This window comes from Manacus candei, unplaced genomic scaffold, assembly GCF_025592945.1.
Source record: "Manacus candei isolate 608988 ecotype Guabito, Panama unplaced genomic scaffold, ASM2559294v1 h1tg000056l, whole genome shotgun sequence".
Taxonomy (NCBI): domain Eukaryota; kingdom Metazoa; phylum Chordata; class Aves; order Passeriformes; family Pipridae; genus Manacus; species Manacus candei.
The window spans coordinates 10,486,385-10,513,564 of record NW_026138104.1 but is presented as its reverse complement, the minus strand read 5'-3'; the positions used below and the strand labels follow the sequence as shown (position 1 = coordinate 10,513,564).

The window sequence follows — 27,180 nt, the reverse complement described above, 5'->3', positions numbered from 1 at the left end:
TAAACTCATATTCAAAAAACTACAATTCATGCTTAAATAAATGACTGGAAGTCTTTCTTTAACTCAGAGAGGCCTTAAGCTGCAAAACTAAATAAATACTAAAATTTGTAAAAACTTGTCAAATGGTACAGAAAACCTGCAAACCAAAATAGCAAGTTAAGTTTTTGGGCATCACAAACACGAGTTAGGTGAGAGGAAAAGAGACCTCTGTCTGTAGCTGCATGGAGCAAGTTGTTGTAAATTTGCCCCTAATGCTCAGTCTGAATTTAGGACTTCTGAATGTATATTTAAATGGTTATATTTACCAGCTACATAGCTGATATATAAAGTGCTTTCATTTAGTTCTTTCAATTGGTTTTATATCATAAAAAATGAAGTGTTAAGGAAATGCCCCAAATGTTAAAGATCTAATTTCAGCAGTTTGCAAAAAAACAAACAAACAAAAAACCCAAAACAAAACACAAACAACCAAAAACCAACAAAAAACCCCAAAACACACACACACACACAAAAAACCCTCCCAAAATGAAAAAACATAAAACCATCAGTTCAAAATGTTATATTCATTATATTTCAGTTACTTTGCCTTACAGTTAAATTTTTAAAATAGATAACACACCACTTTGGTTCACCAAATTAGTTTACACTTACTGATCTTTTACTGACAGCCTGCAAAGAGTATTTTGGTCATTATGCAAAACATACCAATTCTACATTAACTGCTGTCATAGTGCAGCACTGATGTCTACAGATGCAATGTGTTCATTTTGGTAAAAGCTACAAAATGGAAAAAGCTAAATACTCCTGCATATTGTAACTGAAAGGAAAGTAAAATGGAAACATCAGTCTGTTTATGTTCTATGCCTTTTCCCGCCACCACCTTTTACAGAACAGACATTAGGGCTGATGTTGCATTGTTTTCAAATATCACAATTTTCATCTTACTAGCAATTTAATTTTGTTAAATTTGAGGACTAATCATCTTCTGCTACAAAATATTTAAACACAGTCTATTTTATTAGCAAAACATTAAAAGCTGATGAGTCCAAGAGTTTCAGGCCAACACTCCTTCTTAATGCATACTGTCCTCTTTGTATCCAAATGTTATTGTCTGTTCTGCTTGCTCTGCACTTTTCTCAAGCCTGTGGCAGGGTTAGAAATGCAAAGGTCACTTAAGGATAAGTTTGTACTTGATTATTCTTTCTTTATAGTTCAGGGTATTTCCAATACTTTGCTTTTAATTATGTTCATTATGTATTGTTTTCCTTTAATCAGCAAAAGTGAAGAGTTATGTTTAATGGCCTTATTTTTTGCTTAGCTGCCAGGTGTTTCATTTTCATTTAATGTTTCAAGTCAAAGTCAATCTATGATGGCATATTGCTTTGAGGGGTTTTTTTTGTCTGCTAATTGGATAAACTAAATTATTTAGTATTTCCGGAAAACTGTAGATGTTTTATGGGCAATTTATTTTAAGATTACTTTTTCTAGTTAGTGTGCGTTTTAAGCTTTAAAATTAGAGTATAAAGTGATATAATGTTTAAACATTTGGTTCTGATGTAACTACTGACATACAAATGAATACAATAATATTCCTTAGTTCATGCCACTCTCCTTAAAAAAAAAAAAACCAAAACCAACAACAAACAAAACCCAAACCTTCCTAAAAAAAACAAGTCTCATTCTCCTTAGCAGCTGTCTTCCACTGCATTACCCATTTGCAAAACAGATAGAATTTCTGGTCCCAGAGAGGTTATGAAGCCAAGTTGCTTGCAAGTTAAACAGTTTGGGAGACCTACACGGAAGACACATGCAAATAGTTGGCTTGAAACTGCTGCTAACAACTGCATGTAGTAATATTTCATCCAGTGTCTAGTAGTTGCTCAAGGTTCAGGATGGTATTATTATTATTATTATTCTTAAAGAGGTGATGAGATTAAAAAAATGGCTTTTGTTTCTATTACAGAGATCAGATTTCTAAAATTGCTAAGCAAACTTAGGTTTCCCTAAATTTTTTTTGTTATATCTATGTCCTATTTCTTAAAGTTCTATTTCCCAGGAGTAGTATGGCATAAAGAACAAGTTCTGTCTACCAATTCTCATATATCAGTACAAAACTACAGTATGTTGCTTTAAAAGTGGAGGGGCACTTGAATTCAATCAAAACACAACTTTCTCACATTTTAAAACGGAAATAAGCATAACTTCAAGAAGGTGGGGTTTACTTTAGAACTGGAATTATCTAGTGCAAGAACATAACATAGATGAGCAGGTGGATTGTTCCTTAACTCGGCGGCTCCAGCCCCGGCCTGGCGGGAGCGGAGTTGGACGTTCCCGGGGCTGCGCTGGGATGCCCTGGGGCGGCACGTGCAGGCAGCGCTTGGACCGGGGATACTCTGCCTTCCTATCCCCTGCTTATCGCCGGGTAACGCATCAATTTAATCGACTCACTGGGATGTAAACGAGCTTCCCTAACGAGACATGCTCAGATGAGTTCTACCCTTTGCCTAGGGTGAGCTCGCTTGAGCGGGTCACTGGTAATAAATGCACGCAAGGGTTAAACCAGTTCGCGTGTCTGCGCTGCGCTGCCGGACCAAGTTTCCGAAAGCCTCAAAGAAAAGCGCTGGGGATGCGGTTGTGGGGGCGCCCGGTTCTTACGGTTCTTCCTCCTTTTCGGGAAGCTGCTCGTGTTTCTCTTACATGTAGCGCGAATGCGAACTCGGTTCGGCGGTGCGGGGACGGAGCGAGCCCGGGTGCGGGTGCGGGGCCGCGGGTGCGGGGCCGGTCCCTGGGGCGGGGGCGCTCCCCGGGCGGCCCCGCGCTCGGACCCCGCCTCAGCGCGACCGGGTCGGGGCGAGTTCAGCGCCCAGCGCCGCTGTCCTGCGGTCCGGCCCCCGAGCGGCCGGAAAGGTCGAGGTCGGCAATTCCCCGCCTCTCTCGCCCAGGTTTCCCGGAGCTGTCAGGGTCAGGCGCGGCTGTCGGGGACGCTGTCCCCGGTGTGGAGGATTTGGGGCTGCCCAAACCTCCTCGCCGCGGCAGGAGCGGAGCGCGGCTCCCCGGCACGGCTCGGCGAGCGGAGCGGTGCCGCACGCTGATTAAAGCCCCGCTTTACTCCCGGCTGCGCCCCCCGATCCCGTTGCCCCGCTGCCGCTCCGATTCCCGCCGCGTTCCTGCTCCCGTTCCGGCCGCTCGGAGCCCGCCGCGCTCCCGCGCCGCCGTGCCCGCGCGGCGCGCGCTCCCCCCGGGCGGCGCCGTGCCCGCGCCTTGCGCGATGCAGTGTGGGAATGGCTGTGGCGCTGGGGTTGGCTGAAAGAGGCGGCCAGTCGAGGTTTAATGTCCGCCATGTTGGCCGTGGCGTATTGAGCGGAACCGGAGCGGCGGAGGAGCGGAGCCAGCGCCCAGCCCAGCCGCGCCAGCCGGCGCCGCCGGGCCCCGTGTCGGAGTGCGCCCCGCCCCGCCGGGGGAGCCCCGGTCCCTCCATGAGATCGCTCGGCGGGGTCCGGCTCTCAGCTCGGAGCGCTCTTGCTGTCGCCCCCCCCTTCCCAGCCGGAGCCGCCATCGCCGCCTAACATGAGCAAACTGTCGTTCCGGGCCCGGGCGCTGGACGCGTCCAAGCCGCTGCCCGTCTTCCGCTGCGAGGACCTGCCTGACTTGGCCGAATATGCCTCCATTAACCGGGCCGTGCCGCAGATGCCCACGGGCATGGAGAAGGAAGAGGAGTCGGTACGTGAGACCCCCCCCCCTCGGCCGGGTCCCACCATCCCCCCCGCACCCGGGCCCCCACCTTCGCCTCTGCGCAAGCACAAAATGGCCGCCATCTTCTCCCCACTCTCCCCGCCCGCCGGGAGGGGGGGGGACACCCCGGGGCGGGAAGGCGCCGATCCCGGGGGCCCCTCACCGCGTCCTCCCCCGGGGGCCCCTCACCGCGTCCTCCCCCGGGGCTCCCTCACAGCCCCCTCGCCCCCCGCGCGCGACCCGCGGCCGCCGGCGGCCCCTCGGCGGGGGCCCGAAAGGCACAAAGGGGGTCACGTGACCGCGCGGGGCGGCCGCCATTTTGTGTGTCGGTCCCTGGGCCGGGCCTGGTGCGGCAGCCGCGAGGCGCAGACGGGGCCCGGCGGCGGCGCCGTGCCCGCGCGGCCCCGCCGGGGGGCGCTGCCGAGCCGGACGGGGCCGCGGGGGGCGCGCGGCGGCGGGAGCGCGCGCGGGCCCGGCCGGCCTCAGGGGAGCGGGACCTCCTTCCCCTGCCCGGAGATGGGGAGCGGATGGGGTTCCGCTCGGGTTTACTTGAAAACCCCAGAAGCACCTTCAGACATACTTAAGAGGTCTGTAAGGTGTAAGTAAAATTGTGATGGTTCCTCCGAAAGTCGGTTCTGAAGCACGACTGAGAGTGAGGAAATCCGTGTTGGGAGGCTAAAAGTCTGTCGTTTCCCGCTCGATTTTGCTGTCTCAGTGGAGGGTGAAACTTAAACCTTTTTGAACTTCGGGATCGTTTAATCATTTGCTCAGCACTTTCCAAGATAGGTGAAACACTCACTAGCTGTTACTGCTGAGGATAAAACACTCGGTAGCGGTTGTTGTTGAAGACCCCGGCTCTGAAGTGTGTTGTTACTTTCAGTGTTTATAAATCTTTAGTTATTTCCTTAGTATAATCAGTTTTCCCCATCTGTGTATTAAGCACAGCAAATAGGGGAGAACTGTAGGAATAGTTACATAAGCAGGTTTTGAAATTTGGTGCTAAGAACAAAGGTGATAGTTTCATAGTCCTGAGTTTTTCTAGTTGTCTGACTTTCCTTGTCTGTTAAAGGTGGCAGCTCTGAAGTTTCTGTTTGTATTTCTAGATGTAGAGTCCTTTGAGTTACCTTTATTTTAAGAGAAGTATCATCTTTAAGTGGAGTTTTCTGTCTGTGGCAGTACTACTGTAAGTTAACTGAGTCTGTGAGTTTTTGTGAAATGTCTTCAGGCAGAGTGATTTCTAGAGAGTAATACTCTTCATGCTGTTGTCCATTCAGTAACTGCTCTCTGAGGCTTTTGTAGCATAACTCCCTACCATTTGAACATAATTCAGTATTTCCAAGTCTTGTGCAAGTCATAAGTTGCTTTAAACATCCGCTAAAATGTACATTGTGAAGTGTGGTGGTTTTGTTTTTTGTGTTTTCGTATTTGTTTTTAATTGGTAGGTTGGTGTTTTTTATGGTTTTGTTTTGATGGTGTTTATTTTTGTAGAGGTGCTCAAAACTTTAGCATGGTATCCATTGAGGAGTAGGTAGCGGTGCTTAGAATGCTTGTATTTCTTTTTGACACTATAGATATGTTCTGAATTGAAACCTGAAGATTCTGAATATAAGAGAAACCACCCTTAGTTTCCTCTTGTACCAGAATTTTAAGTTTTGTTGTTTGCTGTGATGCTTGCTGAGTTTATTTCTCAGTTCAAGTGAGCGAGTGGGCATTTATTTACGTAGAAATGTCACATTGCTGTCTTTTACTGCTTGCCTGGCAGTTACAAGTTTTCAGACTAGAAAATTACATGGGCTGTCTGTATAGTCTCCCTAAACCTAGAGAGATATGTCCTAGCTAAGGAAAAGTAGTAATGGGCAAGGGAAAGATATTAAACATTATTATAAGGTTTGTTTTTGTGGTTAATACGATGCTTTTGTTTCCTAAATCTAGCTTCGAGGGTTAAATTTCAGAGCAGTAGGCGTAAGTAGACACTTTCCTTAGTTAAAGTTTGCTCATACCTGTATTTGAATATGCACACAAGCACACACCCCCAAGAGAAATTTGTTTGCCATCAGTAGACACAGGTGTCTTTCTGAATCCCTTTCAAATCTTATGTGAAATAGTTGATATTAAACTCTTCCTCCTTCATGTTTCTGCAAACTTGCTAAATTTCCTTCCTTCCCTCTTGTTGCCCTAAAAAGCTTTCTCTTCAGTTTTAAGTTGGTGTTGACAAAAGAGAGACACAATTTTATGACTTAAGTCACGGCAAACCTCACAGGTTTAATACTCTCATGTTCTGTTTCCCAAACTTCATGCCATGCAGGATTTAGGAAGGTTAGTAGTTGTTTGTGTTATGTAGCAGCTGAAAACCTGAGTTGGAGGATTTTTTTTCCTAATACGAAAATGATAGATGTTTTGTATTGCAAACAGATGGCAAAGTGTCCGTAAGAGTCTGGAGGAGAGGGCGGCTTCCACTAGTGTGAACAAGCATTTATAACTTTTTATAAATAGAATTCTAGCAATGCTTTGAGTTTTGCATAAATGTAATTTTAAATGAACACATATTTGGAGCTAAGAGCTCTCCTCTTGACTAAATAACTTTCCCTAGGGAAAAATGCAATCAAAGAGATTTAATATTCAAGCATCAAGTCACAAGATATTTAAATGACTAATTACTGTTTTGATGCACAAAAAAGAATCTTATTTTGCTTCCCTTTCATCTTATCTTTCTCTCATCCTGTTCCTACAAAGAATAAATAGGGAGAATAGTGCATCTTCGCTGTTACAATTGAAAACTTCAGTTGAGCAGTGATATTCTGTAAGAGTCTTCTGAAGGAAAAACAATGTTGCTAAGTTGACTTGAGTTCTGAAATACCCAGCTGATACGAGAGATGTAATAACTCTTAAAAGAACTGACAACTAAGGGCCTTAAAGTGATTAACAAGTAGACTGTGCCTTGCTTCAACCATGGCTTCAGGTAATGATTTTGTGTGGAGGTAGAAGACTAGTAAAAAGCTCTTTGGCAACACAGACAGTGGTACTGGAAGTTACCGTCTGATCCTGTGTTCTTGCAGTTGGTTTAGCTCCCAGGTTTTTGGGGTGAACACGTTGTGGCTGTTGCTAAGTCTGTTGCTAAATCTAAGAAACTAAAAAGTATCAGGAGACATATGCGTGTCAAGAAACCCAAATCCTTCAAAATGTAATGACATTTGTTATGTAACACTGAACATCTCCTGTATTGTCTAAAAATCCTGGTTTTGAGCAAAACACATCTTCAACGCTGTAATTTTGAGAACCAGACAATAGACTGCTGTTAATAGTATAGTAATGCTAGGAAGTCAATTTAATTGATAACTGCCTGAATAAACAAGTAGGTGGATTGGGTTTGTTTATCCTTTATAAAGGACTTTTTAAAAGGTGTTAATCTGTGTAGCCTGTGATTTTCTGTTTTTGAGGGGGATGTTGCTTTTTCTTTAACTGGAAATTCAGATTCTAGATTGAAAGGAGAACAGCTGGAAAAGCAGAGCAGAGGTAAATTTAGTTAAGTGGGATAAAAACTGAAAAAATAAGACAGACTGAAGCTTTTTGAATGTGCTCATTAACTTATGTTTTGGATACAAAGTGTACATAGATCTATAGGCATCCTAGATTTGATGACCTCCAACCAAACTAAGGGAAACTACCTTTGTTTTCCTTACATCCTTTTGAAAGGAAAGGAGATAAGACACTCTGCATCCTCAGCCTCTAGATTTGTATACAAAGAAATAAAAATGTAGGAGAGGGTTGAGACTTTGTAGATAAGTAAAAATGGAAAATAACTGAATATAGTTGGTTGGTTTTTTGTTAGGGCTTTTTTTCAGGTTTTGGGTTTTTTTAAGAGAGTTAAAGGAACAAAGCCATTTGTTTGAAGCACCTCATGTCAGCATTATAAGGCATATTTAAAATGTTGGGAAGCTAGAACTTCTCAGTTGAAGCAGTGCCTCAGCAAAGGTTAGTGTGTAAGCAGAGATACTTTTAATTAAGTCCCATAGTATGTATCAGAGGTATTAATTATCTAATAGGAAAATATGTCTGTGTTGGTGACATTTCCAGAGTTAAATAACAATCCTGTGGGTATGGGAATTATCATGGCTTTGAGGAGTTTTTTGGTTTTTTCTAGAGTGAGTTTGTTATCCTGATGTAGATGCCGATGGTACCATGGTCTGCTAAGGTTTTGGATGTTAGTTTGGGTTTTTGTCTTGTGCATGTTCAAGTTTGTATAGGTTAGATGCATTTTTCCCCTCGGGTAAACTTTTTAAAATCCCATTGTCTCTGACCTTGGTGTTGAGGCAGGGGAGAGAGTCCTGTCGTTTTATTGAATTATTCTTAACTCCCTCTTCTGACTAAGATCCTGGTCTGATGGTGAATCGTTGCCCTCACCTTAACACTGAAGTGGTTGCTTGCTTGTCCTACTACATTTCTGCCTGAGTGATTTCAGAGTTTAAAATTCAAACTTACTTTCTATTTTTAGGTAGTGTTGCTGGTCGCAGAAAGAAGGATAAAGCACCCAGAGTTCAAAATTATAATTGCACAGAATGAATCTGTTCATTCAGTTCTTACTGTTTTTCCTTGTAAATGTGTCATGGTGTAACTGGCAGGTTGCACAGCAGGTGGAATTAAGTCTATCTGTGTAATTATGGTCTGTGGATACTGTCATACTCTGTTACCTGGTGTTTGAGCAAACCCTTGAAATAGTTTAAACTGTGCTTTTGATCTCTTTAAATCCACAGTTGTATTATCTTCCTTACCCTGCCTTTGGGGATGCTTAAGAAAAACTTACTTGATAAAATTTCATTATTAGCCATAATTTTTTTCCCCCTTCAGTATGACCTGTCAATATTTCCTAATGCTATAGAAAATCTGGTGAAGATAAGCTAATGTTCGTTCAAATGCTTCAGAAGACTTTAAACACATTCTCTAATAGGATGTGTCTTAATTTAGTGAAGCACTACTTGGTAAATTTTCATTTACCCAGTTTGGGCAGCCTCAAGGATCACATCTCTCCATAGAACTGCCTTGGGCACTGCTGCCAGAGATCCCTTCCAAGCAATATCTGCCCAGAAAAATATGCCTTTCTCCTCCCGAATCCATACTGGAGGCGTTGGCAGGCTACCCTATGCAGGTTCTCTTGCTGCTGAAACAGCTGCTTTTAGCCTATCAAGGGAAAAAGCTGGTAAGAAATGTACAAAAAGGCACCCATGTTACCATCTAAGCTCTGATGAATTTAAAAATGTATAAAATGTGTAGCTGAGGTGTAGCAAGTCAGTGTATGAACAGTCTTAACTTACACATGAAAATTTAACTAAAGGTTCTATAGTCTTTTTTTATTACATTCTTACCAGCATAAGAAACTGCATTCTGTGAGTGCTTCCATAAAAGTGTGTGTTTCTAATTCAACAACTGTGTATGTGGTGTCTTAAATACTCTTAAAATAACCACTCCCTTGCTGATGCATGATTCACAGTTATTGGGTATTCTGGAATCTTGTAGGGGCAATCGGAGTCACATGAATGTAAAATCATAGCAGGGACTGGAACTGAATCAGTAGTTTCAAGTCTGGATTTTGTTTTTTTTTCTTTTATGTAGTATCAGAAAACTCGCTATGAAGTTTTTTGCTTACTAACAGAAGAGAATCTTTGCCCCCTTCCCCAGTTGTAGAAGTCCTGAAATCTTACAACAGAGCAACTGAATTCCTTTAGTGGTCTCTTCTTAGAAGTCAACAATTGAAACACTAAAGGATTTTGAAGCAAATGGGGAGAGTAGAGACACCCCTTTTTGCATATTCTTCGATTCATGAGTCCTATAAACTGGAAGAGTATTGCTTCCTGTCTGTGTCGTGTCCTACTTTGTCCAGCTTTTCTGCTCACTCATAGCAGGAAGCATTAATTTTATATACCAGTCTAATCTTTTTTTTTGTGCTCAACTTTAAATACACTTCACTTGTAGATTACATTTCCAAGAACCTACGTGTTTGATAATTTGATAGGTGGGGAACAGGGAAACAAGGGCTTGTTGCAATTTTGTCTAAAGCAACAGTCTACAGACACCTCAGTTCATAACTGGAAGAGATTTTTCTGTGAGCTGATATAATGACCTGAACTTTACCTTTTAGTGTGGTGTTGAGCTTAGTTGCTTACCTCAGATATCCTTGTGGGGAAAATACTTAGAGAATTTTGAGAGAAAAAATGTGACAGCTTATGACAACTGGGACCAAATTGCAAGTGTAAGAAAACTCTCATACCATGTCAAAATATTCAAGTGATGAAAAGTGTTTGCTTCATTTTCCCTTTCTCTCTCTGTGCCCAGGTCCCAACTATTTAGTGGTAGTGACAGCTTCCTGGGTATTCCGTCTTCAGTTACACTAAAGCTTTCTGTTCTGCTCTGTTTAGTGTTGGAAGTTACTCTGTGCGCATGAACATTCATGCAAGTTAGGAAATCTGGCTGATAGGGAGGAGTAGCTTCTGTGGTGAACAATTTATGCACCACCTTCAGCTACCTGAAGAAGTTGTTAATTCTGTGATGTGAAGCCCACCTGTGCCAGCAGTGTTTTCCTTTAAAGTCAGAGGGATGATGGTGGCACAGAATTCTGTTACAGATCGGTGCCATTTATTTGAGGCTGGAATGAGATTGCCTGTTCCAGTTAGAAATCAGAAGCAGCAAAATCTGCTGGTTCATCTAGGAACAAGAAGTACAGATTATGCCTTTGGGATTTGACAATGTCCTAGAAGGTAGCAGTTCTGTGTAGAAGTTTAGGAATTATGATAGATGTCCTGTTGTTATGCTGTAGAGAAGGTGGGCACTAATTTGCGAGCAGGGGACTGCTATTAAAGTGGTTTGATAAGGTGATGTTAGTGTTCTGTACATGCTTCAGTTGACCATGTAATAGTGATGAAGATGTGCACACCATGCTCTAAAGTAATGCTGAAACTACTTAAGCTCTCAGAAAATAGCAGGAGTTGGTTATGTATGTCAGAGGCTTCTCCAGGAGGTTCAAATTCTGTTTTGAAATTGTGGAGGATATGAATTAGCAAACTTTAGTTTGTTTATTGTCTATAACATTTAATATTGAAAGAGGTTTTTCTATTTGAAAGTAGAATAATTAGGACACTAAGTAATCTTAGTGGCATGAAACTGTGTCAGAGAATTTTTAGGCTGACTAGCAAAGAGAGTGGTTGGGCACTGGAACAGGGTCCCCACAGAAGTGGTCACAGCTCCAAGCCTGTCTTGAGTTAAGGAAGCCTTTGGACAATGCTCTCAGGCACATGGTGTGATTCTTGTGGTTGTCCTGTGCAGAGCTACAAGTTGGACTTGCTGATGTCCCTTCCAACTCAGGACATTCTGTGATTCTGTTCTCTAAGTTATATATGTATACAGCAGCAATTTATTCCATCGAAGAAAGCTATACGTGGACTGCTCTTAAGGAATCATTTGAGCATGCATACTCAAATTATTTTTATCCTGTTCTTGACTTCTCAATAATTGCACATGGGGAAGATATGGAACAGCAGTGGCTTTCTGCATAGCAGAGTTGACTGGAGTGAGACCAATTGTCCATGTTCAGACTTGAGGTAAAAAAGATTAGACTTACTTAGTACTCATTTACTTAAAAATCTGTCTCAAATTGTTTACACTAAGCTGGGGAAAGGGGGAAAGACACCCAGAAATACAACTTTGTTAGCAGTATTCTTAATAGCACAAGAAGTAATGCAACTGACAGGGGTTTGGAGTTGAAGCAGAGGAGCTGTAAGTCATTTTAGAGCCAGACTTGTATGGAAAGGCTTTACCTCCTGGGAATTTTCACAGCTGGTCTTAAGGAGGATCCCCATAAAGTTGTCTTCCTGACTGCTTTGCAGCTTTGATATATAATGTATTTCAGCAAAAGATTGGGTATTAATTGTATGCAGAAGAATATTAATAACATTATTAATGGGAAGGGGCAATAGTTCATAACCTTACTGTTCAAGAATCATGGTGATATGTCCTTGGTTTTCTTCCAATTGTAATAGCTAACATTCTGTATTTATTCCAGTAAGGTTTTAGTTGTTCATAGGAACCTGACTAATATTAATTTGTTTCAGGTAGGAAAAATGTGCATTGTAGCAAACCCTTAAATCTGCCAGTGTTTTCGCTAAGTAGACCACTTTGATTGTAGCTTGCCACACTGATTGTGCCCTGATTATATGATCATATCCCTCAAAAATACGTATGCAGTTATTTATCATTTTGTAGAGAGTATTTGGTCTGAGTTTTGAATACCTGTAAGTTAATGCATTATTTTTTCAAGTTTTTGTTTTAAAGGAACAAGTACCTGTATATGTGCGGGAATCTACTCTGCTAGAGCAGAACATTCCAATTTGCAGACCATATAGGTATATGTAATAAGTTACTTGTTCTTTTTACACATTGCACTTGTAAGAGGGAAAACCAGCTTTAATGTCAAGGAACACATCAAATGGCATCAGGCAGAAAATGCTGGCTGCTGCTCTTGTGTCTGTGTATATACTCTTCCTGTTTAGTGAGTGTGCTCTGCTCTCCCTTCCACCAGTCCATGTGTATTTCTGTGTATTTAGCTTTATGTGCTGTTCTGGGAGGATCTTTCCAGTTAATCAGATATGTGAAGGTGAATTGAATGAATTGAGAATGCAATAAAAGTTTGAAAACTTTCTGGTCTGTCATTTTCTTCAAGCACAGGTAGATAGCTCGAGTGAGAGAGGAAACGATCCTCTTAAGGCTTAAGTACCACTCTTAAAGATTTGTTTCCTTTATATTTAATCAGGAATTACAAAATTATTGCTTTTTGAATTGGAAGCTTTCAAGAGGCTGTTGTTGGAAAGGATTACTTTCCAATATCCGTTTGAGTTCATACCTTTATATCAATTTCAAGACTTCAAGGTTGTTCCAAGTCATAAATAGAAATCAGTTAGAGATCTTGAAGCCTTCCTGGAACACTTACAAAGCTTACATTCGAGGAGAGAGATTTGTAGTAAAGGCTGCCCTATGCTCACATTTAATGCTACTGTGTGTTTTTTGTTATGCTTTGAAGCACTGTAGTGTTCAGGATTTTCATTGGTCAGATGTTCAATGCAAAGTGTGACTGCTGGGAAGGTGTTAGCATGCAAAGAGGAATTCTGCATCGACTTTTTTTCCCCAGATTTTCCTTTTCAAAACTCAAGGATTTTGTGTCAGGCTGTGTTGTTATGAAAGTGTAATGATTGTGCATTAAAGATGCGGAACTTCTTTAGGAAGGTGAAGAAGGGTGCATGTTGCTTTTCTAAACTCTTGATCTGCAGTTAGGCTCACTGAAAATGCTTTTCTTGGCATAGGCATGGAAGCACTTTATATGACTTGATTTTATTTTTTTTTTAATTCTTTTTTTTTTATTATTATCATTCCTGATGTTTATCTGTCTACATAGTATGGAACATGTTTCCTTCCAGGTGTTTCACAGGATTTAATTATTTGAAATGTCCCATTCTTGTGTGTTTCTAAATTCTCTAATTTTGTTCTTCTTCTTAAGTTTCTTGGAACACTGGTGATAAAATTGGATTCCTGACTTCCTTTGTGCTTTTATGTTTTTCCTTAAGAAATGCAGCTTTTAAATGCGTGGTAAAGTCTCCACCCCTCCACCCCCAGTTCTGTATTAGTATTTCAGCAGGATATGTCCTGTGTGCCTTTTTGATACTTGATTTTTCTCGGTACTTAAAATACAAGAAAGAGAATTCTGAAAAGAGTGGCAGAAAATAGGAACTGGTTTCAGGGAGAAGATTGTGCAGTGTTGTGATATGACAAGATTGACAATTCACTAACCTAGATATGATACATCTCATAAAAGAGCTGAATTTAAGACAACAGGGGGGTTTTACTGGAAAGTTTAGGAGTAAGGCTACAGGTAAGAGCCAGCATGGATTTGGGTCCTGCAGAATGTTTTGTGTTTTGTACGGACTCCTTTAAGCAGGTTACTTGTACAAAAGTGTTGCAGCGTTTGGATACTTAGAGATGCATTTATGCACTCTAGTGTGTTTCTCGATGAGTTTTTTTTTACTCTCATGTTTTCTTTGCCAAACATGATGACCTTGTTTGCCCTTCTCTTGCTATTTATCTTTTCTTGTTAGAAGAAAGTTGTTATTAATATTAGTGCACTTGCTCTGTTTTCTGATGATGATGCTGTGGTCTCAAAGTAGGCCAAATAGTAAATGAGACTGTTCAAATATTAGGATTAAAGGTAGTTTAATACTCACGGTCCCTCTTGGGAAATTAATGTTTTTCATAGTTAGAACTTTAGGTCAATAGGCAAGACTTTATTTTCTTAGTGTATGTGTGAGGGGAAGGAACTTGAGCTATCAAACCTGGAGGAAAACAGGTTCCCTTTTTTTGTCAGTAATATAAGGTGTATTTTGTGAGAAGGAAATGTGAGTGGGAAATCTGTGAAAGATGCATATTTACAAAGCACTTCTGCCTAACAAATCCTTAACAGGGCTGTAGGATAAGAGTGATTAGCAGAACTTTGTTGCATGCTCATGCTCTCAACCTTCCTCTGAAAGAGAGGTATTTCCTCTGAGGTATTTTATCTTGCAAAGGTGTTTAGAAATGAGCTTAATGGTAGCTAAATATTGAAAACAAATTTGACATGTCTTGGACTGGAACCAAAAGCAGTGAGGTTTGTTGCAGTTAAACCCTTACATCTGGACTGTTTTTCCATGGCATCTGTACTTCACTACAGAAGGACCTTGTGCTGGTAGATGGTAGTTGTGAAATGTTGTCTTTGAGGATTTCAGGTGGTTGGAATATGGGCTACAGAATGTCCTAGAAATAAAGACAAAACTTAGCATTAAGTACTGGAAGAAAGTACTGGTGAGTAAAGAGAAGCTCTAAAGGGCTTCTATGACGTTTCTATTGCTGAGGAAAGAAACATCTACTAGCTATAATTTTTTAAGTGTTGATGACATGGGTATGTTGTGGATTAAGTCCCATCAGAAAGTAACAGTTTTGTTATTGTATGAAGTTCCTAAGACATCCAGAAGCAATTCATTGATATTTCTGTTGGTAAACAAGAGCCTATAAAAACCTCAAACTTGTGAAACCAAGTCCTCAATCTCTTCATTAGTGATTCATTTCAGCCGATAAAAAAAGGTCCGGGTGCGTGATTTAGTAACCTGATTATTTTTAAATGCTGTATTCAGAGGTTTGCTTAACTCAGTAATTGGAAAAATTAAAGTAGTGAGGTATATGAAATTTAAATTGTAATTTCCCTGGTATAATTTTCTGGAAAATGATAGTTTGAATGTTTTCCAGTGTTAATGTTCTCAGGAATATTATTGTCCTGTCTCTCAGTAGGGAAAGTTTGACCTCTTACTTGACCAGTGCTCTAGAGAACACTGTATAAGAAGCATTTTTTTAGTTAATAGAGAGAAGGGGAAGATGTAGCAATAATTTTGCTGTAGAGTGTCTTAGCCCAGATTGTTTTGCACTGTGGTCAGGTGTGTATGTAGAGTTCCCTCCCAGGTGTGTATGTAGAGTTTATACTGGCTGGATGTTTGTTTTGGTTTTGTGGTTTATTCCCACCATTAACAGGGAGAGTGAGTGTGCACAGTCAGGCTGTGATGTAATTTCTCATCAGATGATCGCAGGGCTAAGTGCTGGCTGAGAAGTTAACTCTGAGTTGTTTCAATTCTTTGCTCTTTCACACTTGTTAAATATGAATCATGCATGCACATTACCTGAGAATGTTAGGATTTATTGCTGAGAGTTTGAAGGAAGTAAGACCACCACTTTAGCAGATGGCACTCTGTACAGGTGGATCTGGAATTTGAGGTCCTGAGCCAGCTTTTGGCAACAGTATCATGACCAGGGATGGAGAGAACATCATGTTACTTTGACTTGCAGTTACTGTAAGCCAAATCAAGCCATTAAATGTGGTAAGTGGTATAAGTGGTAGTTGGTAATTTAATAGTATAATACCTTAGGGAGCTCTGAATTCTACTCTCCAAGAATGTATGCAGTGTCAAGTTGATATTTTTCAAGATGCAATGTGCTAATAATCTTTTATGAATATGCTTGTTAATGGTAGTGTAGCCAGAAGAGTCCTTGCAGAGAAGGGACTTATGAATTAATGAAAAGTACAAATATCTGAAAGCCTCTGATAGTTTACATGGCTCTGGGTGGTGAGAGGGACAGGTGGGATGTCTGGCATAAGAGGATGCTTTCTGAAGTCCTGTTAATGTGAATGGCTGCTGATAGTTGGGCTGTATCCTTGGACTCAGTATTTGAGAAGGGCACAAAGCAGTCTCTGAAATGTCTGTTGCACTTAATATATTTATATATGTTACACAGACACATGAAATCATGGATATTCATACCCCTGTAACTTTATTCCCCTGTAGCTGGGAATTGCCCATTACGAATCAGTAGCTGTGTGCAACTGCACATGTGGAAAAGCATCAGGTCTGTGTTGTGACCAGCAGGATGGGGCTCAGCTGACTCTCCTTGGATGTGACATTCAGTAGTCCTGTTTTGTCCCAGTCAAACACTTAACTCTGACTGTGTGCACAGAGAGAATAACAATGGAACTTAAAATACCCTGAGCTTACAAACATTAAGGAAATACTTGTTCTTGTAGGGAACATTTCCCATTCACCCCTGTTCTTCTGTTCTTTCTTCTTTCCTCCCCTCTTCCATATGACTTTACTGTCTTTGTTGCTCAGTGTTTGTACCAGTCTTAAAAGCAGGTTTGGTCATAATTGCATGTAGAAGGTCATGAATTTGAAATGCTAGGTCTATCTTGTGTTTTAAAAGGCAATTTAAGTAAACCTGAAGATTACAAGTCACCATAAATAGCTGAGCTATGAAGAATAATGATTTGGTGTTTGACTGGTAGTTTATCCTTCAAAACATATTTTTACTGATCAGGAAACTTTTAAATTGGTATGTTTTCTAAGCTTTTCAGCCTAATACAGGCTTCTGCTCTAAGTATCATCCTTATTCATGCAGATGTAGCAATGTTCATTCTAAGCCAAGGAAAGTGTCTAAACATGTACATTTACCACCTTAAGACTTATATGAGTAGCAGGAAATACATAGATAACCTCACCACAGTGGTGCAATCTTTGGAAAATCTATTTTAGGTTATTCAGTATTGCACCTGTCACTGTCACTATTGAAGAAGCACTTTTCCACCTTTGTGGCATCAGGCCTGAAACTCTGATCTGTTGGTGGTGTGAATACAGAAGCTAGGAGTGTTTACATGAAAAGCATTGGTAGGTTTTACTTGCATTTTCATGAATGTACTTTGACAAAATTTAGTTGACTAGAGCAATTGTAAGTAATTGCTAAGCAGGTTTCTTCTTTACCAGATGCCTTATGTAGTGTAACTCTTCAGTATGTCTCTTCTAGCATTTGTACTTGCGGGGTGTTACTTTAGTTTTCCCAAATGTCTTGTCAGTTCTCTTGGTATCTTACTGTCTTAGTACATGAAAAAGTTCCTTTTACTAAGAGTTACAAACTCCAATACTTTTTTTCTTTTTTTTTTCTTTGACAAAAGTTGTAGTTTGGGGGAATATGAGATGGGAACTTTGATACCACTGGCACTGCACTGACAGTTATTCAAGGACAGGGTCAGGTACGCTCTGCCATCCTCTGTGTGCGTGTGCAGGTCGTGTTTCTGCTCATCACTGTATAACACAATGGAAATAAATTGTTATACAGAAGAATAAAGTGCTTAAATTTCAGGAGTCCCTGAAATTGTGCTTGTTTAGCAGACTAGCTAATAGTTATGGCTTTGATGCACTGAATGCTTTTTCTGCAGACTTGGGAGTGGTTAATGTGAAGAAGTTTTTTTTTTGTTCATTTTTGAAATCAGATAAGCTTGATAGTTTAAGACAGTGCTCTGGAAGCTTCTTTAGTGTAGTGTGATTTTTTTTTTTTAAACTGAACTGTAATATATGGGCTTTCTATGAGGAATGCACATGTAGCTTCTTAAAAGGTGCTTAGACTGTTTAGGTTGTTATGGCAAACTTATTTTTTGTTGTCTGATGTGAGATGCTGAGCCTCAACTCCTGAATGGATGAACTTTAGGCAAATATTGATACATGGTTTTCTTTTTAATAGTTTTGATATTTTTCTGTTCCCACATAACTTGAATATTGTATAATGTTCTGTATAAGTATCAAGTTCTGTTAGTTTTTTTAAGGGAGTGACTGCTTGAGGTAATGAAACTATACTTTACAGAAGAAGTAGTTAAACCTGACAAGATGTTGTAAATGAAGCCATGTTAGGGGAAGGTACAACTGGTTTAGTTCTGTGTGTTACAGATGCTGTGTAAGCCCCATTCACTCACTGATTTATCTTTTTTTATTATTATTTTTGGTTGGGGGGAAAGGCAGATGAAAACAATAAAGTTGCATATGTGTTGAGTGTCTCTCAAGCCTCTTTAACATTAAAGTTGCATAGTTTGGACTGGCCTACAAAGTTTGTAGAGGAAAGAAATTATTGGACTACTAAACATAAAGACTTCTGCTCCCAGTTTCTGATATACTGTGGTTCATAGAGAACTGCTGTGCAAGTATGGCTGTATTTTTTGTGCTTTCTTACTGTCCTCAGTAGGGATGCCCATGGGCTCCTTTTTGAGATGATGTTAGGCAAAATGTACACTTGTCTTGCAGTTAGTATCCAAAAATGTTTCTGCATTCTTTGAAGAGTTTGGTTACTAGTAATGCCTGGCATTTAGGGTAGCCCAGTCAATCACATTGGGCATTTGTTTATTTAAAGTCCTTGAGTAGTTGTGCAGTTTGGTGTTCAGAGATCCAGTGGTCAAGCTCTAGATAATGTTGAGTTTTGGAGTCTTACTGCAAATTCTTAGGGAAAAAGTAGATCTAGGTAACGTTTTAAGATCTGTTTTTAATACTTTAAAAAAAAAAACCAAACCAGCTAAATCCTGTTCTTGGGCTTGTTTTCTTCAGAACTGTTGATCATATGTAGATAGGGGAAGCTGTTGATCTCTGCAGTTTGTGCAGTGTGGCCTGTGAAAGGGAATGGTTTTGAGCCTTTGGTAGACTAATCCTGGGAGATAGAGGTGCTGCTCAGACTGTGTGTTATTGGCTTTGTTCCTTTTCCCTTTGCCTAGTGTTTTTTGTTGCCTTACCTCTCTTGATTGTGTACTACTGTCGAGTTGATTTATGGATCCAGATTGAGATGTATCTTACCTGCAAAGAATGAGGGTTGGTTTACTGAGGATCATTTGAAAACCTGGTCTGAGGAACAAGCCCTATGGAAGGAGTGAGAGACTTACTATTCTTCCATAGTTGATACAAAAAATTTGAGAGAAATGTAAAAAATAATTCACCGAAGTTGGCTTCTTTTTAATTCTGCTATCAAAATTTATAGATTTATAATTTTTAGATACAATTTTTAGATTTATAATTTAGCCTTTAATTTCACCTGGTGTTGTGTATAGTGTCTTTTGATGATTTGTAAGTGGAATAGTTGAGGCTCCTGTCTGTTGGAACACACAACCCTGTGTGCATCTGCATATCAGTATTGTTCAGAAGAGAGTGAAATAGAAATTTGTTAGCTGCGATGTTGGGCTACCACGTTGCTTGTTAGTCAAGTGACACTGCTTTTTTTATCAGTGCTGAATACTGTTCACAGTAGTATCAAGTCCCTGTAACTAATAAAAACGCTGGAATCCAAGTGTAATCTTTTGCCATCCAAAATTACTTGAGTTACAAAGTATTGCTAATGCACAGTACTGTTTTAATCAAGCAGCAAGATATCGCTGCATCTATCTTTTAATTTGGGAACTTGATGCAGTTTTATTATGAGTCAGCTAATGAAGTTATCTTGAAGTTCTGCTTCCGTATTCCACATACAAGGGAGAAATAATTTTGCTATAAAGACTTACTTGGGCTCTCCTAAATGGCTTTATAGTTGAAAACTGATAAGGAAAGACTGAATTCTAAGAACTGTTCTCGTTCAGTTGTAGTCTTTACCCTGAAAGCTGTATTCTTGTAAACTGTGTAAAATTTTACTTCACTTTGTGTTAGTCTAATTTCATTGTGGAGGTCATGCCCTGGGCTGCCTACATAATACATTAAAAGCATCTTAATATGTTCTTTAGAATCTTTATTTAGGGGGAAATTGTTAAATTATTAGACTGCATTCTGTTTATTGTAGATAACTGAAACAGTTTTCATGCACTGAAGTCTCACAGATGACAATACAGCTGGAACAGCAGGCTGAGGTAAGGAAGGGGCACTGGGACAGGTCTGCAGTGAAGTCTGATGCAGCAAAGGTACTGAGACAGGCTGGGCTGGTTTAACTGTGTTGGTAATGAGATGAGGCAGTTCCAGTGTTCTCCTAGAGTGTGTCCTGGTCTTTGCATTACCTGTTCATGAACTGATTTAGTTCACAGCAGGAAGAGTCACCCAGGAGTAACTCCCCTTGGGGCTGCCTAGGCTGAGGAGTTCCATGAGAGCCAAAGTGATTACAGAGGAGAGATGGGCAATCTTTGTGGTCATTATAAACACTGAGGAGATGGTTTAGATCCTTCTAGTTGTGATCTTTAATGATGGTTCCCAAACTAAACATTTAAAACTTTTACTGAGTTCTGTGATTCTGAATAAATGTTGTGCAGTGGCAATTGGGCAGGCAGACAAAGCTTTTTAGGTAGTCTGAACAGGACCTGAGTGTAGAAAGACAGAGGTGCTAAATTATGTTTGTGAACTATACTGCATAATTAATGTATGTGTTAAATACTAGAGTTTTCCTGATTCCTAGGGTTCCTAGGTTGGATACATTATCTTCTGGCATGTCTTAAACCAGTCTCATTCATTTCTTTGCCTGTAATGTAAAACATGAAACTGATTTCAGTCTTCTGATAACAGGATAAGCAAATCACTCTCCATTTCTCCTGGTGCTGTCATGATCTCAGGTACTAATGTTAGATTCTGGGTCAAATGCCCTGTGTGTCCTCCACCTGTCCTCCACCATTCACCGAACAAGGCTGGCAGGTGAAAATTCCATAGAAGTTGTAATTTGCCGATGGAAGTCCACAAATATAGAAGAAAGATTTTTTTATTTTTTTTTTCCCCAGGAAGAAGACAGACTCCTTGTGTACTCTTTTAGAAGTGTCTGATGTGAGCATGGGGAAAATAGTCTACTACTACAATGCTCAAAACAGTATGGCTGACCCCATTTCTAACCAGTGTTCCAGATAAAAAGTCTAATAATTAGTGAGGGTTTTTTGATACTTTGTTAATTACAAAACTATGCATTTTTAAAAGTAAATTAGATCACATTTTCACTGAGCAATTGCTATTTAATCCTGTGTAGCTATTTTAAGTTGGCATTTGTAGCAGAGTTTTAATTATTATAGTGATTACAGTGGAATCCTTCTTAATTGACTACTCATGAGACTGACATCAGTTGATTAACAGAACCAACCTCCATAGTTTTCCTCCACATTTGGAATATGAAGGGATAGTTTTAGGCTCTGCTGTAGCAACAAGGAAACATTTTTCTCTATTGTGTAGCATGATTCAGGCACTGAGAGGTCTTGGCAGCTTCCGAAGGTAAGATCTACAGCCATGTGGTTTGGGTGAACCTTCAGGCAACTTCAGTTGATACAAGAAGGTGTTCTCCCTGTGTCCATATATACTAATAAGGATGGCTACAATTGTTTGTGGGCCAGATGAAGAGCAAGGAAGTGATCTGCTGTCTTCCTCAGGACCCGTCATAGGGAAGAGAGTAAGGAATGCTACTTTGTTGACCCACCACCTCTGTCCTGTTTGGATCATGTGTGCTTCTTGTGACCAAATTTAAACAATTGCTACCACATTATGTGATATGCATGTACTCGAGTTCCAGAGGGTTGAAGCTGCATTTATGCTTACCAACAAAACTATTGCCTTGCCATTATCAAAGGCCAAATCTATAAGCTGGTATTCAGGAGTTGGGTTCTGGGTCTCAATCAAGGATCAGTGTAACTTGGGGATTTATTTTGTGCTAGAATACCAGTTGAAGACTTCTGTGCTTTGCAAGGCAGAATCAGACTGCCTTCATTAGTATGACTTCAGTCAGGGCAACTTTTCAGTGGCAGATGGAAACAAATGCTGTAACAAACTTGTCAGAATGTCTTTGTTGTTTGCATGTGTGACTGGATGTGCATGTGAGGCAGGAAAAGCAACAGTGTGGTATGTTTCTGTGATAAGTGCTTCTGTAACAACCTGGGAATCTGCTATTCAGGAACAACTGAACGTTTTTGCTTTCAGTCATACTGGAAGACACTAGAGCCACTCTGCCCTAAAAAGAAGAGTAATGCAAAGGAAGTATCTCTGAACAGTTTACATTGATCTATGATGGGCTTCTGTGTTCTGGCTGTGTATTCTGTACCTTTGCTTTCAGCATTGCTGGTGCTTCCCTGTCCCTGGGTGAGCCCTTTCGATTGGGATGGCAGGTAACCACCCCTGGAGAGTCCCAGAGAAACATTTCCAGTGCCTGAATTGATTCTAGGAAGGGAGAAGGAATTTTGTGAAGGAGGAATAAGGGATGGCATTAAAAAACCCCCACAAAACAAAAAAAAACAACCCCTTCCTTGTTCTGCATGTAATTCTCTGAGATTGCTATCCATGCTCTTCCTAATCTTGGATATAAATTGTGTTTGATAAGTTACAGGACAGCTAAGATCTGATAATAGGAGGAGAAAGTGAAGAGCGTGAGCCAGTTTGGTTGTTTTATTCCTTTCTGTCTTCTCTGTGCACAGATTTGTTGGATTGAATCTGGGGACAGATTTTCTCTAGTGTAACTTGACCATCACTCTTGCAAGAGGCCATCTTCCCTGATCATACAGGCTACTGAGATCCTCATATGGCTGAGAGACAGGATATGTATCCTGTAGGTCACTGAGCCAAAGAAAGGTGGAGGTTGGGAAGTGATTTCTGTGCAGTGAGTCATAGAAGTACTGCAGGGGTCCCTTCTGTACATTATGGAGTGAGTTAGTCTGAAAGGTCTTGATCTGCAGCAGGGTCTCATAGCAGCTTGGCTTTATAAAGTCTAGAATCAGGTTGCTCTTGCACTGTTTCACCACCTCTGGGTGACATAAATAACAACTTCTGATTTTTCCAGTTTCTAAAGTTTTCTTATTTCATCTTATAGAGTGTTGTGTTTGTGCTTCAGATGAGCTGCAGTTTTGTTGGATTCTTCATGTGTGTTTAGTTTCTTTTTTCCCCAAAGATTCAGATCATAAGCTGCTAAAAGGTAAAATGTGTATTAAAAAAGACAGAGGTATGTTTGTATACTTGTATGTCCTTGATTGTGTGTCAACTGTGATCTGTTTTAGCGTAGCTGTTGTGAACCTACTGCTTCTTGCCAACTACCTGTTGAAACTGGTGTCCCTTTTAAACTGTGAGGTCGTAGCCTTGGAAAGCAGTTCTGTCAGGCAGGGGATGTATGTGAGGTAATTGCCCTGGTCATACTGATGTAGATCAGCAGTTCTGCAGAGACCAGTAGATGGACACTTTTACTTGGTTCCCAGTAATGACACAATCAGTTGCAGTGTACTTTTGTATGGTTTTTGTATTTCAGAGGCAAAGATGGGATTCTGACGTGCACAGATTTGAACTCAGTAGTGTACTTTTTATAGATACCACTGTCTTTAAAAACTCTTTCTACTTGTGGTGTGTGGCTTCCTCCACCACCCCACGTTTTGCTTCCCCCAACAAAGACACTACTCCCTTGCTTAGGGTAGGCTTGGAATATTGGGAGACTTTCTGCTCTGTTCTACACACTGGACTTGATAGCTGGCTGTTTGGGTCATTTCTAAGAGCTCTGAAGTAGTTGGAGAAACTATTTGAGGAAGGAAGCAGTCAAATTACAAAACAGTGAACTGCTTCTTGAAGATGCACCCATTGCAACTGCAGTAACATTTTTTCAGTTGTCTTTCAAAAATGATACTATACATTCTGTCCTTTTGGTTTGTTCAACTGTAATGACAGGGTTATGTCACTTAGTCTTTTAAGGCCTTGTACTGTGGTTATCTTACTTTGCATATGTTCTCCAGGGTGTGCTGCAGAGTAGATACTTTGTCAAAGAGACCTCTGTGCTCTGTATGTGCCAGTTTTCTTTCAGAAACTGTAACTAACTAACAATCCCACAGTCACATTGCCAAAAACTTACCAAGTGTTACCAAAATGTGAAAGAACGCAAATAATTGCTTGTTTTCAGTTGCTATGCTTCTGCTTTTTTCTGCTTGCAGGCAGGGGTGCCTACTGGTAGTCAGGTTGAACCACAATTACAGTATCTTTTCTTTTTTACTCTAATTGTTGTAATTCGGGTTTTTTTAATGTAGTGTTCCAGAAATGCAACAAGCTTGCAAGTACTAAACTTGTTACCAAGAAAAATACCTATATCCTTGCACTATCATTTGAGAGAGATCCTGCTGCCCCTCAGTGCAGAACTGACCAGAAGTTCCAATTCCTTCAGGCTGTAACGAGAACTGCTCTGCTCTGTTCTGCTTTCCCATGTGCTTTTGTTGGTGTAAACTTGCTTTAAATTGTCCTTTCACTCTTTGGTGTTTTGGAATGTGTTTGGTGATACTGGTGTACAGTAAGAATGGACACAAGGGACAAACTTGCTATCCTAAAGTTGAACAGAAAAGAAGACTACAGAATGACTGATGGTATCAATACATATCTTTGCTTAGGAAATGTCTCGGTATGTCATGCTTTGCTATATTCTGGGTAGTCAGAAGGGTTACTGTTTCAGTGGGCTTTTCCTATAGGCTCTTGGATTAGAGGAAAACTTCTAAAGGACAAAGGTGGTTGTCAAGCTTTTGTTTGTTTAAACAACTAGCAGTATAATCCGGTAAGTGTTGGTATTTTAACTATCTAGCTAATTTTCTGGACAGGAATATAGTGTGATGAATAAGGTGCAGTTCATAGAATTGCAGAATATCTAGAGTTGGAAGGGGCCCACATGGATCATTGAGTCCGACTCCTGGCCCTGCACAGGACATCCCCAAGAATCCCACCGCTTGCCTGAGAGCATTGTCCAAACGCTTCTTGAACTCGGACAGGCTTGGTGCTGTAACCACTTCTCTGGGGAGGCTGTTCCAGTGCCCAACCACCCTCTGGGCGAAGAACCTTTTCCTGATATCCAACCTGGGCCTCCCCTGACACAACTTCCTGCTATTACCTCAGGTCCTGTCACTGGTCACCAGAGAAAACAAATCAGTGCCTGTCCCTCAGTTCATGTTTCTGGCTGAGTGTTGCAAAAATGATGAAGCTGCTCCTTTCCTGAGACATCATCTGTCTCTGGCTGAGTTCTCCCACTGCATCCCTTTGATGCTGGGATTGTCAGCCCACATGATGAGCCAGGATAGGTAGCTAACCTGATGGACAACTTAACTTGGGGGCTGGGAAGAGTGAGAGGGTTTTTAGGGTCTTCTTGATGAACTCATTGAATAGCTTTAAACACAAAGTTGGCTGACCATTAGTGCAGTCTAAACGGAATGAAGTTTGAGGAACAGTATCATTGTTCTGAAAGGACCGGATCAAATTAACATCACAGAACAAACGACTCCTGAAGCTGCAATTCCAATAGCATTTTATGTCAGGCAGAGAAAGCAACTGAAGATTAAAGGTTTTCTGGATATAAGCCTAACTAATAGATTTAAAAGAGTTAAATGTGAAAGCAGAAGGCAGTTTCAGTGGGGATAAACTACCTTCAATAAGTACATGTTGTGAAACAGGATATGTATGAAAAATCCAAGGGAAGCAAGTTGGGATAGAAAGGGAAGAAACTGTGAAGCTGCTGTGACATTAATCAGTTCAGGCTGAGTTTTTTGTAAGACAAATGCAGCTATTTCAATGTTGTTTCAATAAGAAGGATACATTAACAAAGAAATCTGAGTACACTGAAAGCGGAAACTGATAAATAGGAACAACTAATATGTGAACAATTAATATTTACATGAAAAGTTTGTCTTGAAAGAGGGAACAAGGTGAGATCTATTTAGCAATGAATGTGCAGAATAAGATGAGAAAATTCTGTAAATATTTGTAGTAAGAGGAAACTTTCTTGATTGTATTTGATACTAAAATGGTTGAAATATTTCATGCATCTTCATGGGGTTTTTTTTGTCCTTGGTATTCATTTTAAAAAGATTTCTTTAATTTAGTGAAGCAGCTAAGCCAGTTTAATGGCTAACTGCTGCCAAAGGGAGTTGTCTTTCTTCTCTGTTTCCCTACTGCTTTCCACACACACACTCTGGCAGTTCAGGGATCCACTCTGTCAGAAGACTAATTGTTTCTAATTGTTTTCAGGGGAAATTGCAGGAGAGAGATGGCTTTTTGTGGATTTGATTCCCTAAGCTGTCATCATAGATTCAATCTGACAGAAGGCTGTGGTAGTATGGAGAATGACAGCGAGGGGCACAAGACTGAACCTTGTGTTAGATGAGTTTCCTTCTAACATGACAAATTACAACATTTGAGCTTGACTGACCCAGCTGAAATTCATCCCAGGAATTTAAAGAAATAGTCTGAAATAATTTTGCAGCTATGTGAGAACTTCAGAGGAGCAGATGATGTTTCAGAGAAGAGGAAAAGGCACTGCAACTGGGCTTCTTAACAAAAAAATCTGCCCGAAAACATGACATCCATTCAAAAAAATCCTGACCCAAAACCTCGTAACAGTCAATAGACTGTTGAAAAGGTAGAAACTAGAGAGTTACAGCAAGTTATCCTAACTGTGGTTCCTGGAGGAATATGGGTAATTTAAATTATTTGGCTCAAATGATCACCTGGAAGACAATAATTTCTATAAACAGCTAATAAGAGGTTTTCAAGAACAAGCCCCAGTTAATCCAGTCAAACTTCTTTCTGTAGCAGGGCACGAGACATAATGGATAGTTGCATAAAAAAGGCTTTTTGATATTTCTCTGTTATGCAGTGAACAGAAACAGTTGTATAGTGGAAATATATCTGATCAGAAAACCGTATCTAGAAATAGACGGACAAATAAATGAAAATAAATTTCCTAGGATTTCAGTCTTCAAAATGCCTGTTGGTGTGTTCAGGAGTGTCTGGACTGCAGTATCTACATAGTAAATAGAGATAACAACATGAAGGGCAGCAAGAAGGTTTGATTAGGATTTGAATTCAAAGCTCATTCTGACGAATTGAGGAAACCACCGCATTTTTAAGTGGAAAGCTATGGATTCAGATGAATGAGGTGTTGTATTTGGGTGGGAGTTACCAGCTGTACAGTCACAGTGGAGAATGAGTGCAGAATACAAACTGTAAGCTGTAGTAGGGTTGTTAACTGTAGATATTTAACATACTTTCTTGTTAAAAATTAGTGTTTCCAGAGTTAACAATTGCACCTGATTACCAGGAGGGAGAGAGATGTGCTGAGCCACCAGCTGAGATACTGTAG

General features: G+C 40.5%; 1 protein-coding gene across 7 annotated transcripts in view; it reads left to right on the top strand.

Moving 5' to 3' along the window:
* The window catches only part of EPC1 (enhancer of polycomb homolog 1), a 64,995-nt gene that overhangs the window by 12,773 nt on the left and 25,042 nt on the right, over window positions 1-27,180 (top strand). For 6 of the 7 annotated variants that reach the window (XR_007907000.1, XM_051802338.1, XM_051802336.1 and 3 more), the window contains exon 1: window positions 3,415-3,720. The exons of the other annotated variant lie outside the window; for it this stretch is intronic. Coding sequence is in view for 5 of the 6 variants with exons in the window: in XM_051802338.1 (XP_051658298.1) it covers window positions 3,568-3,720 (153 nt within the window). In the remaining variant the exon portion in view is untranslated. Of the gene's footprint in view, window positions 1-3,414; window positions 3,721-27,180 lie in introns of those variants that run through there. 7 annotated transcript variants of the gene reach the window in all.